This window comes from Oryctolagus cuniculus, chromosome 2 (genome assembly GCF_964237555.1).
Source record: "Oryctolagus cuniculus chromosome 2, mOryCun1.1, whole genome shotgun sequence".
Lineage (NCBI taxonomy): Eukaryota > Metazoa > Chordata > Mammalia > Lagomorpha > Leporidae > Oryctolagus > Oryctolagus cuniculus.
Genome location: NC_091433.1, coordinates 113217408 through 113232677, shown reverse-complemented (window position 1 = coordinate 113232677; position 15270 = coordinate 113217408). Strand labels below are relative to the sequence as shown.

Genomic DNA, 15270 nt, shown 5'->3' with positions numbered 1-15270 from the left:
AGAAGCCACTGCAGGCCGGCGCCGCGGCTCACTAGGCTAATCCTCCGTCTTGCGGCGTCGGCACACCAGGTTCTAGTCCCGGTCAGGGTGCTGGATTCTGTCCTGGTTGCCCCTCTTCTAGGCCAGTTCTCTGCTGTGGCCAGGGAATGCAGTGGAGGATGGCCCAAGTGCTTGGGCCCTGCACCCCATGGAAGACCAGGAGAAGCACCTAGCTCCTGGCTTCAGATCAGTGTGCTGTGCTGGCCGCAGCGCACCAGCCACGGCGGCCATTGGAGGGTGAACCAACGGCAAAGGAAGACCTTTCTCTCTGTCTCTCTCTCTCACTGTCCACTCTACCTGTCAAAAAATAAATAAATAAAAAATAAAAAAGAAGAAGCCACTGCAATGAGGACAGCATGGTTTAATGGAACAGAACAGAACTCAGATGCACAAATGTGTGGCCAACTGATACCTGACAGGTGTCAAAGCAATGCAAAGGATTAAGGACGAACTTCACACAAATGATGGTGGCCATCATATGCTGAAAAAGGACCTTGAGCTGAATCCTACACTTTATATGAAAATTAACTCACAATGGGTCATCTACTTAAACATAACGTGTAAAGCCACACAACTTTTAGAAGGAAACCTAGGGGAAAACTTCCTTTCTCATGGATTGGCAAAGAGGTCTCTGATAAGAAAGCCAAAGCATGATTCATGAAAGAAAAAAATATACAAATAAACTGGACTTGATTAAAATTTCTAATTTTTTTTTGCTCATGTTAAGAAAATGCCTAGATAAACTCTAAACTAGTAGAGCAATCTCTGCAGATCACATGTCCCAGTGAAGGAACTGCCAGTAGATTATATAAATAACTCTCAAAACTCAGAAACAGGGAGCTAGCATTGTGGCGTAGTGGGTAAAGCCACCACCTACAACGTAGGCATCTCATGTGGGTGTTGGTTCGAGTCCTGGCTGCTCCACCTGGGAAGGCAGGGGTGGATGGCTCAAGTACTTGGGCTTCTGCTACCCAAGTAGGAGACCTGGATGGCGCTCCTGGGTTCAGCCCGGCTGTTGAGGGCTTCTGGGAAGTGAACCAGCAGATGGAACAGCTCTCTCTGTCTCTCCCTCTCCCTCTGTAACTCTGCCTTTTAAATAAACAAATAAAAAAATCCTTAAAACCAAACAAAAGCAACTCAAAACCAAAACCAAACCTGGAACAGGGAATGGAGCTGAGACTCAGACCCAGGCCCCTAGTACAGAATGCAAACATCTCCAGTGGCTTCTTAACCTCTGTGCCAAATGCCCACCCCGTACCTGAATGTTGATAGCAACTTCATTCATGATGCCCCAGACTTGGAAACAACCCATATGTTCAACAGGTAAACAGATAAGCCATGGTATATCCATTCAATGGAATATTACACAGCAATGAACAAGGAATGACGACTGATAAGACAACTGGACTGGGTCTCAAAGGCACAGTGCTGAGTGGAGGAAGCCAGTCTCAACAGGTTCTCAACATTCAAACCTATTTAGAGCAAAGCCAAGGTTCCCTTCCAGGACCTGTGCTGCTTCATGGCAGTGTGGGCCTGGAACGACTTCTGTTCCAACACAAGATGACTGCTGACGGAGGCCAGCACCACCCTGTGCCCACATGTGTGCCCTACCAGAGCCCCACAGAGACAGACAGAGAAGGTGAGTGAGGGGCAGAGAGGGTGCAGCTCAGCCAGGCACAGAGCCAGGACACAACTCACACCTCCTGCTCCTAGTCCGTGGGTCTGTCCCCAGGAAACGAGATGTGAGCTCAGCATTTTTATTTCAGATAAGAAGAAGGGGTGGGCATTGTGGTGCAATGGGTTAAACCAATGCTTGGGACGTCCGTATCGCATGTCAGAGCGCTGGCTCAAGTCCTGGTTCCTCTGCTACCCATGCAAACCCTGCGAAAGCCCCCTGGGAAGGCAGTTGATGATGCCTGAAGTACCTGGGACCCTGCCAGCCATGTGGGAGACCAGATGGAATTCCTGGCTGCAGGCTTCAGCCTGGCCCAGCCCCGGCTATTGTGGCCATTGAAGGAGGAAGTCAATATGTGGAAGATCTCTCTCTCTCTCTGTCACTCTGCCTTTCAAATAAATAAATGAATACATCTTCAAAGCAAACAAGCAGGCAATGTCCTCACCGACTATGATTTCCAAGCTCAACAATTTTTTTTTTTTTTGACAGGCAGAGTGGACAGTGAGAGAGAGAGAGACAGAGAGAGAAAGGTCTTCCTTTGCCGTTGGTTCACCCTCCAATGGCCGCCACGCCCGGCGCACCGCGCTGATCCGATGGCAGGAGCCAGGTACTTCTCCTGGTCTCCCATGGGGTGCAGGGCCCAAGCACGTGGGCCATCCTCCACTGCACTCTCTGACCACAGCAGAGAGCTGGCCTGGAAGAGGGGCAACCGGGACAGAATCTGGCGCCCCGACCAGGACTAGAACCCGGTGTGCCGGCACCGCAGGCGGAGGATTAGCCTATTGAGCCGTGGCGCCGGCCCCAAGCTCCACAACTCTTGAAGTCAATGCTGAGAACTGACCCTGAGGAGAGCAAGGCTCTAGTTCTGGGGTCCTAACGTCCCCGGTGACCCACAGCTGCCTCTACAGCTACATCCAAAGTGTCCGGGCGTCACGGTCCTCACGGCTGCAGCACCGCAAACGTGTAAGAACTTCAGCTGTGCAGGCCTCTAGACTCAACGTATTTGACTGCAATTCATCTTCTTAGAGTAGGACTATCATAAAAGTATTTATTCTCAGAAAAACAGGCACGAATCTTCAAAGGCTAAACTCCATGAATCCCTCCAGGAGCCCCTGTAACGTTCTTTGAGGAGGGCCATCGTCAATGGCCTTCCCAGCGTCTGAAGCTTTGAGGACAAGACAGGCACACGGGGCAGGACTAGGAGCCAGACACACCCTCTCCAGAGTTGGCGAAGCCGTGGTCATGAGACCGAGCGGCCAGCCCAGCCTCCTGCCGCCACAGAGAGGGAGTGTTGCACCTGCAAGAGGCCTGCTGTGAGGTTGGAGAGCACGCCGCAGCCGCTGGTGCACAGGGAGCCCTGAACAGAGGTCTGTGTCCTCTCCTTCCCGCCCTCACTCTCAGGGTTACACTCGGGGTGGGGGGGTGTCCTGCTCTGTCACGTAAGCCCTGACAACTGGGGGAAGCAATGCAAGGACTGTTACCTTCGATCCTGTATCCAGTCGGGAATAAAGGAGGTAGGTATGCAGATCCCCGTACTTCATGAACGGTAAAACCACCATGGGTTTGGGGATGCCTTGAGAGCTCATTTCTATACACACACCTGAAGGCAGAAGCACAGGCAGTTACCACAGCCCTTGCTGGGGTTCACCAGAACAGCACTGGAGCACCCCTCGCCAAGGGGAAACCCTGTGTGACCAAGTGAGCGCTTTACAAAACTCTGTGTTCTACAGTGTGGACCACTACTTGCTGTATCCACATTTCAGATTAGGGCCAGTCTTTGCATGAGAGGGCCGTCTGTCAGCCTCTAATGAGGACAGGCACCCAGGAACCTAGGGACTACGTATAACTGAGGGGTAGTGACCTCCTGAGAAGTTGGGGGGCAAAGGGGTGTCGTGTGACGGTCAAATGCCTTATCCTATGAAGAGGTCCACCACAACAAAGTGCTAAAACTCGGAGAACAATTTTGAGGGCCTTTGGCAAAATCCACATCCTGAGTCCTCACAGTTATACACAAGAGAAACTCTGAGGCCGGCGCCGCGGCTCACTAGGCTAATCCTCCGCCTTGCGGCGCCGGCACACCGGGTTCTAATCCCGGTCGGGGCGCCGGATTCTGTCCCGGTTGCCCCTCTTTCAGGTCAGCTCTCTGCTGTGGCCCGGGAGTGCAGTGGAGGATGGCCCAAGTGCTTGGGCCCTGCACCCCATGGGAGACCAGGATAAGTACCTGGCTCCTGCCATTGGCGGCCATTGGAGGGTGAACCAATGGCAAAGGAAGACCTTTCTCTCTGTCTCTCTCTCTCACTGTCCACTCTGCCTGTCAAAAAAAAAAAAAAAAAAAAAAAAAAAAAAAAAAAAAAGAGAGAGAGAGAGAGAGAGAAACTCTGATCGTGTTGACCATGGAATTCTAGAACGAGAACCTGTCAGGTGACGCTGGACTTGCAAACTCCTGCACTTTGTGGCACAATCACTCAGTGGCAACTGTGACCCCCAGTAGCTGCAGTGAGTAACAGTAGTTTCTCTGACAAGCGTTAGTTTTCACGTCTCTCTGTGGTGTCCACGTTGAAAGATCTCAACAGAACTTAGCAAGTCACAGGATAGCAAACAAACAAACAAAAGGCCAGCAGCAAATTCTTTTATGTCCAGGGTGCTCCTTTTTCTTGGAATAGTCACGTATATGATTTAAGCTCCATACCTGTTCTCTTCACTTGTGTTTTGTAGTTAACCTCTGGAGCCAAATTCTGACTATTACTAAATCCCATCCCATGAGGTTGTCAGTGGACCATGATTAGGTGAAATCAGTACTTTCGGGGCGGGTGTTTGGCTTCTGGTTCAGATGACTGTGTCCCACGTTGGAGTGCCAGGGTTTGACTCCCAGCTTCAGCTCCTGACCCCAGCTTCCCATTAATTTGGATCCTGGGAGGCAATGTTAATGGCCCAAGTAGTTGGATTCCTGCCACCATATGGCAGACCTGGACTGAGTTCTTGCTTTCTGTCTTGTTGGCTGTTGTGGGCTTTTGAGGAGCAAACCTGGGGGTGGAAGCTACCTCTCTCTCTCTCTGCAATAAATTATTTAAAAAAGTCAATGCTTTCAAATAGATTAACAAATTATTTCTCAGAAATGATTTAGGGAATTTGTCTGCTCTTATGATTTTACCTTCACTGGTATATGATGGATTAAATCAATAAAAATTATAACATGACCAATATTGTGTCTTGCCTTTGAGTAATTGGGGGTCTTCCAGAACTCTGGGGACACTTGAACCATTTTTGAGGCCATCAGTGTCCAGGAAATGCAAACCCTTTTTTTATCATCAGAATCAGAAAAGGCAGCCCTAAGGAGAAGTCTTCTAGATGAAACACTCAATGTTCTAAATTACTTTTGGTTTACACTGCATATTGATGTTGAAATATTGCACTATACCCCACAAAAATGTTCATGTTAACCAAAAAACTTTTTAAATTAAATAAGTTTTAAAAATAAGTGAGTTTTGAATCAGTCCTTAAGACATCCTGGTCTGGCTGAAAAGCCCATGAAAGCATTTCAGGCATGCAAAGCCAAATCACTGTGGCAAAAAATGTTCTATATGAAGGATCTCTGTGAATGAGACCCCAGTGGAAGGAAGGGGCCATCGAAGAAGGATGCACTTTTCTCTGAAGGGAGGAGAGGACTTCCACTTTGTTTATGGCCCTATTTTAATACTGATGGAGTCTTGGACTAAAAAAGCTTCTATAGCCTTGGAGCTCATGTCTAGAGCCTTGGTGGTCACTGACATCATACATAATAGTGTTAGTTGTTAAATCAACAACAGGGGTCACTGTGCACTTACTTCCCATGCAGGACTTCTATTCTTAATGAGTTATATTGTGAGAGTTAACTGTAAAACTTGTTCTCAGTTTTGTGTGTGTGTGTGTGTGTGTGTGCAAATTGTTGAAATCTTTACTTAGTATAGAGTTGGTCTTCTGTACATAAAGTTAATTGAAAATGAGTCTTAATGGTGAATGGGACTGGGAATGGGAGAAGGAGGAGAAGGCGGGGTGGGAGGAGGGGCATGGTGGGAAGAATCACTATGCTTCTAAAGTTGTACTTATGAAATTTGTATTCATTAAATAAAAGGTTTCTTTGGGGGAAAAATAAGTGAATTTCTTTTGGGTCATACAAAGGAGACACTTGGCACTGAGTGGGTTAGCCGGCCCCGTTGGCCACCCACTCCTGCTTTCCTCTGAAGTACCTAGAAGTCGGATGACGTTCGGGTGGCTGAAGTCCTTCATGCACGCTGCCTCGCTGAGAAACTCCTCGATCTCCCGCTGCGAAAAGTTGTCCACTAAACAAACAGATGGGCAACGTTAGGCACAGATAATCAACTCGGCTAAGGGGGGGTTAGGGGCAATGATGATCTTGTTCTCTAAAACTATAAACCAGGAAAATGCAAAACTACAGCATAAAGGGAGACAGGAAAGCCGTTGTTGGGTTCGGGGAGACAAGAGAGGAACAAAGAAGTGAACCACAGGGGATTTTTAGGGCTGTGAAATTGTTCTGCTACAACAGTGGACACATGATATCATTAGCCAAAACCTCCAGAATTGTCCAACACCAAGAGTGAACCCTAATACAAACTATAGGCTTGAGTTAATAAGAGTGTGTCAGTGTGAGTTCATCATTTGTTAAAAAAAAAAGACACCATCCTAACGAAAGGTGTTAATGGAGAAATGTACATAAGAAAAGGCATATGGGACCTGCACTTTCTGCACAAGTTTTCTGTAAACCGAGTATGCTCCTAAATGGACGTCTGTTAGTAACAGAACGAGTGCTCACAAACCAAGACAAACTAAATCAGTTCCAACTAATCTGTTGTAATTACCTTTGCCTGAAAGAGAGAAAGGAGGTGGCGCTAGTCCCTCTCTGCGCCTGTTCTCTGAGTCTGTAGGTTGCACTGTGCACTTTGTTTCTTTTTTTTTTTTTAAAGGTTTATTAATTTATTTCAAAGGCAGAGTTACAGAGAGACAGAGGCAGAGAGAGAGAGAGAGAGAGAGACAGAGGTCTTTGATCTGCTGGTTCCCTCCCCAACTGGCTGCAATGGTCAGAGCTGTGTCAATCTGAAGCCTGGAGCCAGGAGCTTCCTCTGGGTCTCCCACGTGGGTGCAGGGCCCAAGGACATAGGCCATCCTCCACTGCTTTCCCAGGCCATAGCAGAGAGCTGGATCGGAAGTGGAGCAGCCGGGACTCGAACCAGTGTCCACATGGGATGCTGGCGCTGCAGGCGGTGGCCCCTCAGAATGTACTTTCAGATTCAAGTTTTTGGAAGTAAATCAATTTAAGAAAGACATCTAAAATTCTGTATTACGCTGAGTAAAGTCAGTCAGTCACAAGAAGATAAATACTGGAAGATTTCACTTACAATGGGTGCCTCCGGCAGTCAACAGCGGAGACAGAAAGTAGACCGGTGGTTGCCCAGGGCTGGGGGAAGGGAGACTGGGGAGTTAGTGTTTACTGCAGACAGCTTCGGTTCCGCAAGACGCAAGAGTTCTGCAGACGGATGGTGCTGAGGGTTGCACAATGTGAATGTGCTCAATGCCACTGAACTGCTCACTTAACATGGGCTAGGATGGTCAATTTTATGTTATGTGTCTTTCATCTTAAATTAAAGAAAGATTTATTTATATAGAAAGAGAGAGCAAGCGAGAGCAAGAGCAATTTTTCATCTGCTGGTGAACCAATGGATGGAAGATCTTTCTCTGTCTCTCCCTCTCACTCTCTCAAATAAATAAATAAATAAATAAAATCTTTAAAAAAAAAAAAAAAAAGAAGTGGAGCAGCCAGGACACAAACTGGCACCCACGTGGGATGCAGGCATTGTAGGCAGTGGCTTAACCCGTCATGCCATAACGTTACCCCGCATTTTACCAAAAGTAAAAGCAAAACATAAAGCCAGGCTTCCTCAGATTTGCCTTTAAGAGGGTGCAACTTGTGATTGAAATCACATATGATGGCCTGGGAAAGCAGCAAGTCCTTGGGCCCCTGCACCCGCGTGGGAGACCTGAAAGAAGCTCCAGGCTCCTGGCTTTGGATAGGCGCAGCTCCGGCCATTGCAGCCAATTGGAGAGTGAACCAGTGGATGGAAGACCTCTCTCTCTCTCTGCATATGCCTCTCTCTAAATAAATCTCCAAAAAAAAAAAAAAAAAAGAAATCACAAATGAGAGCCTCAGGCCCACCATGTCTGTATCATCCTATAGGCTTAGTATATATTAATCTTCCTATTAGAGAAAATGTTGGAAAAGTTTTAAAGTATATTATCTAAGTATATATGTATAAGTATATGTATCTTTTATTTATATATATATATCTCCATAAAACGCTTGCCAACTTTGTCCTCACTTATTCCCTTTGCTGCAAACCAAGTGTGCAGAACAGAAGAGGTAGGGGTCTACCTACAAATCCTTCCCCCAGAGACCAACTCTCGGGCAAATGGATATGAACCAGGGAATTTGAGACCAGAGACTATTCTTTTAATTTTTTATAATTTGCATGGATACAATTGGTATAATTAACCAAATAATTACAATTAAGTTAAAGAACAGCAGAGCCAAAGCCAGGGAAGACTCAAGTTCAAGTTCTAGGCTCAGCTCCTTCTATCAGGAGTCATCAACCTTCTTGCCTTATAATCCCTCAATGGGAGAAGGGGATGACTTCCCCTAGATATGTGATGAGGCTCCAATAAAATAATATAGGAGGCAGGACTGGCACAGAGCATGGGCTCAGCTCTGCTGAGTGTTCTAGCTCAGGCGTCTGAGTTTCTGGGGGCTGGTGCTGCTCCTGCCGTACTGATGAAATGCAGAAATGACTGTGACGTCCTCAGCTCAAGTAAGTGCTACGTAAATGCAAGCCACGATTATAGGCCAGAAAGTGGACGGCATCGGCCAAAGTGACGTCACGGTCATGGTTACATTTTACAACAGAATGAAAACTTCAATCTCTGATTTTCGTTCAAGAGTTTCAATACAAGCTTACGATCTAACTTGTACTTGACTGTCCAGCACACACTGGATTTGCATTTTAGGCAGATACCTCTTTTACTTTACTCCTTGGTCAAATGATATTGAACATCTATGTGGGGGTAAGAAAGAAGCAGGATCAAGATTAAAAAGAAAAAAAAAACACCAAGCAATGACTAATCTCTATCCATACAAATCATGGGGAAGCCTGCAGGTGAAATGCCACATGACCGTGGTCTACTTTCCGGATGCCACCGCACGAGCCAGGGCCAGCCAGACACGGGGAAATCAAGTGTAGTTTTGTGTCCCCAGCCCCAGAAATGCAATTCCTAGAAGGAAGTGGAAGAAATGCGCTCTTGTGCTATCATCAAGCCTGGACATCTCATGGTAATGAAGAAGTCCAGCACAACCTGTTCCCCTTCTCGATTTTGATTAGACAAGTCACCACTATAGACACTTTCCGTATCTACATAGATATCTGCATAGATTCTAGAGTGCTCTGACTGGCATCTATTACTATTTTGATCAACACTGTAATTCGTTCTCCTCCCCACTGCCACCAAAGTGAACTTTCTAGAATGTGATTTGCTCTGTTCCTCACTTGTTTAAGACTCTTAATAGTAATCTGCTCTTTGCAGGATGAAAGAAGAGTCTTTGGTATGACTTGCGAGGCCTCTCGTCATCAGGCTGCTGGCCCTCTTCCCAGCTTGCTTGGAGGTTCTAGCTTATGATAGCAATTCTTCATATGCCACTGATCAAAGACTGTGCTCCCTTCTCTGGGAAACTTACCCTCCAGACAGCCCACAGCTTCCTGAGGGCGATGCAAACATCCTCAATTGAGGAAGTGGCCCCACCAAGCTAGAGATAGCAGCCAGGACCAACCTCTAGGATCAGAGGCTGCCATCGGACCACCCTCCCTCAGAAATGCATGACGTCTTCATCCCTGCTAGATGGTGATGAGGATGATGACGACGATGATGATGACGACAGAGAGAGAATGCTCTCTCTAATGTAATGTAATGTAAAAGTAACAAATGCTTTTGTCTTGCGTGCAAGGAAGCTGCAATGCATGAATGAAGAGCTCATTGTCCTCACTTCTGCTTGGTGACCAGTGTCTTCTGAGTCATCGGTGACTGCGATTACGACCTACGACTGCCACCACGGTCTTGAGGAGCCCCCAGCACTGCAATGCGCCCCCCGGTAGAAATGGATTTCGTTACAGACAACTCACACTTCATGGTCTTCACTGCCACTTTCTGAGAGCTTCCATCTTGCTGTTTAAGGTTTCCTTCCATCACAGACCCAAACTCTCCTGGGGAAAAAAAAAAAAAAAAAAAAAAACAGCTACGCACGTGCATGCTCTGGAATCTCTCCTTTGCCCATAGCAATACTTCGGTGGTCCTTTCTCTGTGGTCCGTGAACGACCCCTCCACAGGCAGGCAGGCAGAGCCTGCCCAGGCTGCGCATGCTCACAAATCTAGGCACGCACCATGCACTGGTCTCCTGTTTATCACAAGTTTGGCTGGCGGCTCAGAGGAGCAGCCTGGCTCATCACTTTCTTCAACATTATAACTGACCCGAGACACGTGCAGGAGAACATGGCAAACAGTATTGGAGCCCATGAAGCACAAACTCTCAACCCCATTATCATGTATCCTAAGAACAATCTAACAAATTAAATACATGTTTTCACCTTTGTTCCTATGTAACTACTTAGGGAGGGTCCAAGAACATACTAAACTTAAGAACTAGATGTATACAAAGCAAACTGACCCATGAATTGCAGACTTTTCAATAAAGAAGGGGAATTCATAATTTTCATGGACTACTATGTAGTCCTAAGCACTGTGGAAGTCTTTGCAATCTGCCAAATCTAGTTCCAAAAATCACCATTGGGGGCCAGTGCTTGTGGCATAGTAGATTAAGTCTCTGCCTGTGGGTGCCTGTTCACGTCCAGGCTGCTCCACTTCTGATTTAGCGCTCTGCTATGGCCTGGGAAAGCAGTAGAAGATCGCCCAAGTGCTTTGGCCCCTGCACCTGCGTGGGAGACCCAGAAGAGGCTCCTGGCTCCTGGCTTCAGATCAGCCCAACTTCGGCTCTTATGGATATTTGGGGAGTGAACTAGTGGATGGAAGACCTTTCTGTCTTGTCTCTCCCTCTCTCTGTCTGTAACTTTACCTCTCAAATGAATAAATAAAATCTAAAAAAAGAAAATTACCATTTATCACATTGAATTATAACATAGAGCAATTTGTATTATAACCCAAAGTGATAAAAATATTTTATGTAATACATACACACTTAAAAATTCCCTTCAACTTCTTACCTCCTTATCACACATTTTAAAGATTTATTTTATTTATTTGAAAGTCAGAGAGACACAGAAAGAGGGAAATAGACACACACATTTTTCATCTGCTGGTTCACTCCTCAGATGCCTTCAACAGCTAGGGCTAAGCCAGCCTGAAGCCAGGAGCCAGAACTCCATCCAGATCTCCCACATGGGTGGCAGGCACCCAAGTACTTCTGCCATCTTGCTCTGCTCTCCCAGGCATATTAGCAGGAAGCTGGGTTGGAAGTGGGGCAGCCAGAACTTGAACCAGCGCTCTGGTACGGGATGCTGGTGTCACAAGTGGCAGCTTAACCCACTGAGCCACAACATCGGAGGTTCCTGTGCATTTTAAAAGGGTTACTTTAGCCTGCTTACCTTCACCCAGAATTTTCCCAAGAACTAGAAGATTCCTGTCAATCACGACATCTTCTAGTTTATTTTGCAGCTCCTCGCTGACTCCCAAGCTGTGCACTACAAAAGGAGTAACAGAGAAAGTACAAAAGCTGTCAGAGGGGCTTATAATTAAAATAATATTTAAAGTCTTATATATAGTTAAGCATATGAAAATTTTGTACTCATTCTTTCTCCCCCCAAAATGCCAGTGGTAAAACATTGCAATGGGTGCTGGCACTGTGGTGTAGCGGGTTAAAGCCCTGGCCTGAAGTGCCGGCATCCTATATGGATGCCGGTTCTAGTCCTGGCTGCTCCTCTTCCAATCCAGCTCTCTGCTATGCCCTGGGCAAGCAGTAGAAGATGGCCCAAGTCCTTGGGACCCTGGACCCACGTGGGAGACCTGGAAGAAGCTCCTGGCTTCGGATTGGCGCAGCTCTGGCCATTGCGGCCATCTGGGGAGTGAACCAGCAGATGGAAGACCTCTCTGTCACCACCTCTCTCTGTAACTCTGTCTTTCAAATAACAAATTAAAAAAAAAAAAACCCACAAAAAAACATCGCAATGAAGGCTACCACGATTACAGTGAGTACAATAAATGCTCTGGGCAGGAATGAATTCCTAAAATTGGTAAACGAGAAGAGTGTTCCTCTGCCCACTGTGCAGTCCAGCAGCCAGCAATCAGATTCATCGAGGGGAGACTGGCCCTCGACCTGAAGGAGGAAGGCAGACAAGTCAGCGGGCTCTCGCTAGTGAGCATTTCCCAGCTTATCCCTAACTGCGGGAAAGAGAGACACACAAACCACAGAACACGTCTGCAGACCCAGCTGCTGGCCACACGGAACCTCACTATGACGACGCGGAAAGTGCTCAATGGAGTCCCTTAGAACTGGGAAGCGGCAACACAGTACGGAACACACTGACAGTACGTTGGCAACAAGAGGAATTAACCCAGAGAGGGAGATTCAGCTTGGGCCACAGTTAAAGGATGGGCCAACCTTCAAAAGAAGAATATATGAATAATCAGAAACAACACATTAGCTCTTAGAGAAAAATTTTAATATTGGCCTCCCAATAAAGGAAGAAACTGTCCAATAAAAATTTTTAAATGCAATAACAGAGACATTGAAAAGTCAAAACACATATAGGTTGGAAAAGTAAAAAAAAATATTTAAAGGTACTTGACAAAGTTAGTGGAAAACAGAATTAAAAGATAAATTTACTTTGATGCAAAAAATGTTTGCATCCATGCAGTTTTCTCCTACTATGCACTTCCCATGAACTTTTAAAAGACCCCCTTGGCCGGCGCCGCGGCTCACTAGGCTAATCCTCAGCCTTGCAGCGCCAGCCCACTGGGTTCTAGTCCTGGTCGGGCGCCGGATTCTGTCCCGGTTGCCCCTCTTCCAGGCCAGCTCTCTGCTGTGGCCCGGGAGTGCAGTGGAGGGTGGCCCAAGTGCTTGGGCCCTGCACCCCATGGGAGACCAGGAAAAGCACCTGGCTCCTGGCTCCTGCCATTGGATCAGCGCGGTGCGCCAGCCGCAGCGCGACGGCCGCGGCGGCCATTGGAGGGTGAACCAACGGCAAAAGGAAGACCTTTCTCTCTCTCTCTCTCTCTCACTGTCCACTCTGCCTGTCAATAAAATAAAATAGACCCCCTTATACTCAAGTGAGGTTTTATTCCGTAGCAGCCTGTATTCCATCAGTCCTACGTACTTTTTGGGGCAAGCATCCAGACACATGAGTTTGATAATATTTGCACATACTTCCTACATTGTTTCTGAAATTATTCAAGAACACTGTTATCTGTTTGGCTCCACTCTTGACAAACCAGAAGGCCCCACTCTGAGTCAGCGATGTTCAACCCATAATTGCTACAAAAGCATGTTGGCAAACTGTCCCCCGAGGTGGTTGCCAGGAAAACAGGAAGCGAGACTTGAGAGGATGACCATCGCTCTGCCCTTTCCCTTAAATCCCCGACTTAGCCCTCAGGTTCCCCTTGCCCTGGTCACTGGGCCCTAGGGCCAGCCTGCAGCAGTGCCATGGCAGGGTCTATCTCATCACCGGTTTCTGAAAATGTCACGTATGTTAAAAACATCCACTCTCTGACTCCTCTGGCTTTTGTTAGACATCTATCTGTGGGCTGTTTTTTCTTTCCTCTCAACTACATTAACACTGGTCAAGAGGCGAAACAAAAGTCAACTTACAGGTAAGCTCGATGGCTCGCCGACAGAAGGACTTCTTTGCTATGTAGTTCACCACTAATTCAGAATCCTCCTCGGCGAACGCGTTCCTGGGTGCATCAAAACACAGACATCTCACTGTAACAGTAGGGCTATGGAGGCAGGTGCTGCTTCTACCAAGGCTACAAGGTCATCACTTCTCATCATTTGTATTTACCTTATTTATTTGAAAGGCAGAGTGATGGGGCGGGGGAAGGGTAGAGAGAGAGGGAGAGGGTGCTTCCATCTGCTGGATCACTTCTCAAATGGTTATAATGGTCAGGGCCGGGCCAAAGCCAGGAGCCTGGAATTCCATCCAGGTCTCCTACCTGGGTGGCAGGGGTCCAGGTACTTGAGCCGTCTTCCACTGTCCTCCCAGGCACATTAGCAGGGAGCGTGATTGGAAGTGGAGCAGCTGGGACTCTAACTGGTGTCCGTGTGGGATGCTGGTATCACAGGAGCAGCTGCCACAACGCCAGCCCTGAAGCCATCGCCTTGTGAAAGGGTTCATCCACTGTGAAAATGTTTCTCACTGGGGGACATATGGTGCCCCCCCAAATCTGTTTTAGGCTTAACTGGCGATATCAAAACAACTCTGTCCGGGTTCCACTAAGAGCAGAGACTGAATGATAAGCCTTTCAAATGAATAAATGAATCTTGAAAAAAATTTTAAAAAATCCATTTATTACTACCTTAGTCTAAGAGTGGGAAAGTATTATGAGCTAGTGAGTCTAAATTACCAACTTTATCTCACTTTTCCTTTGGGATACAGAATATTTTTAAATTGGAAAACAACCTAGAAAATCACATATTTGCGTGCAAAGCAGAGCATTCGGAAGCATGCATTCTGAACTAGCAACGAACACCACGTATCAGTCCCAGGGTTACAGATGGGCTTCATGTTCTACTCTCAATGATTCTGTATAATCTCATTTTTAAAGACAATAAAAAGGTTGTTTATAAATAGAAAATAAAAGCAATTTCACTTAAAAGTGAACAGTAACCCATCAGACAAATTCTAATAGACAGGCATCCTCTAAAACACCTGACCCTGATCAGCACTCCCCCAAACTGCCATGGTCATTAATGATACAAGAAGTCTGGGGGAGCCCGAGGAGACACAATGACTAAATGCCACGTGAGATCCTGGACGGGGTCCCCGACTGAAAAGGGACACTGCGGAACAGTGAGGTGCCTGTAGAAAATGAGGGTCTGGGAGACGGGACCCAGGATGTGGGAAGTGGCGTCCGTGCTACCGCTACCCCTTCGCTTGTTCTGAGCTTCTGCTAGACTTACTGGCTCTCTGGAATTGGTTTCTTCCTAAACATCTGAAATCGTGCTGTCGTCTTCTGACCACACTTGCTCTCTATCAGCCCCACCCTTTGGGGAGCTCCCTACCTTTCACTTCCAGCCTTCCCTGCAGCACTGCAACTCGGGTTCGAACACATGACACCACAATGTTCCAGTGCTCTCTCAACTGTCTGCGAATGTTGCTCTGGTAGAAGACAAGCCAATCGGGGCCAGCGTTGGGGCGTGGCCACCTGTGTCGCCAGCATCCCATCCGGGTGCCCGTTTGAGTCCGGGCTCTTTCCAATTCTGATCCAGCTCCCTGCTAATGGGTCTCGGA

At 47.1% G+C, this 15270-nt stretch overlaps 1 protein-coding gene across 1 annotated transcript in view; it reads right to left on the bottom strand.

Moving 5' to 3' along the window:
* Positions 1–15270, bottom strand: part of MERTK (MER proto-oncogene, tyrosine kinase) — a 117964-nt gene that overhangs the window by 18669 nt on the left and 84025 nt on the right. The window contains exons 11-15 of the mRNA XM_008254044.3: positions 13629–13714; positions 11410–11505; positions 9934–10014; positions 5941–6033; positions 3196–3314 (exon numbers count right to left, since the gene is read on the bottom strand). Of these exons, the coding sequence (XP_008252266.2) occupies positions 3196–3314; positions 5941–6033; positions 9934–10014; positions 11410–11505; positions 13629–13714 (475 nt within the window). The remainder of the gene's footprint in view (positions 1–3195; positions 3315–5940; positions 6034–9933; positions 10015–11409; positions 11506–13628; positions 13715–15270) is intronic.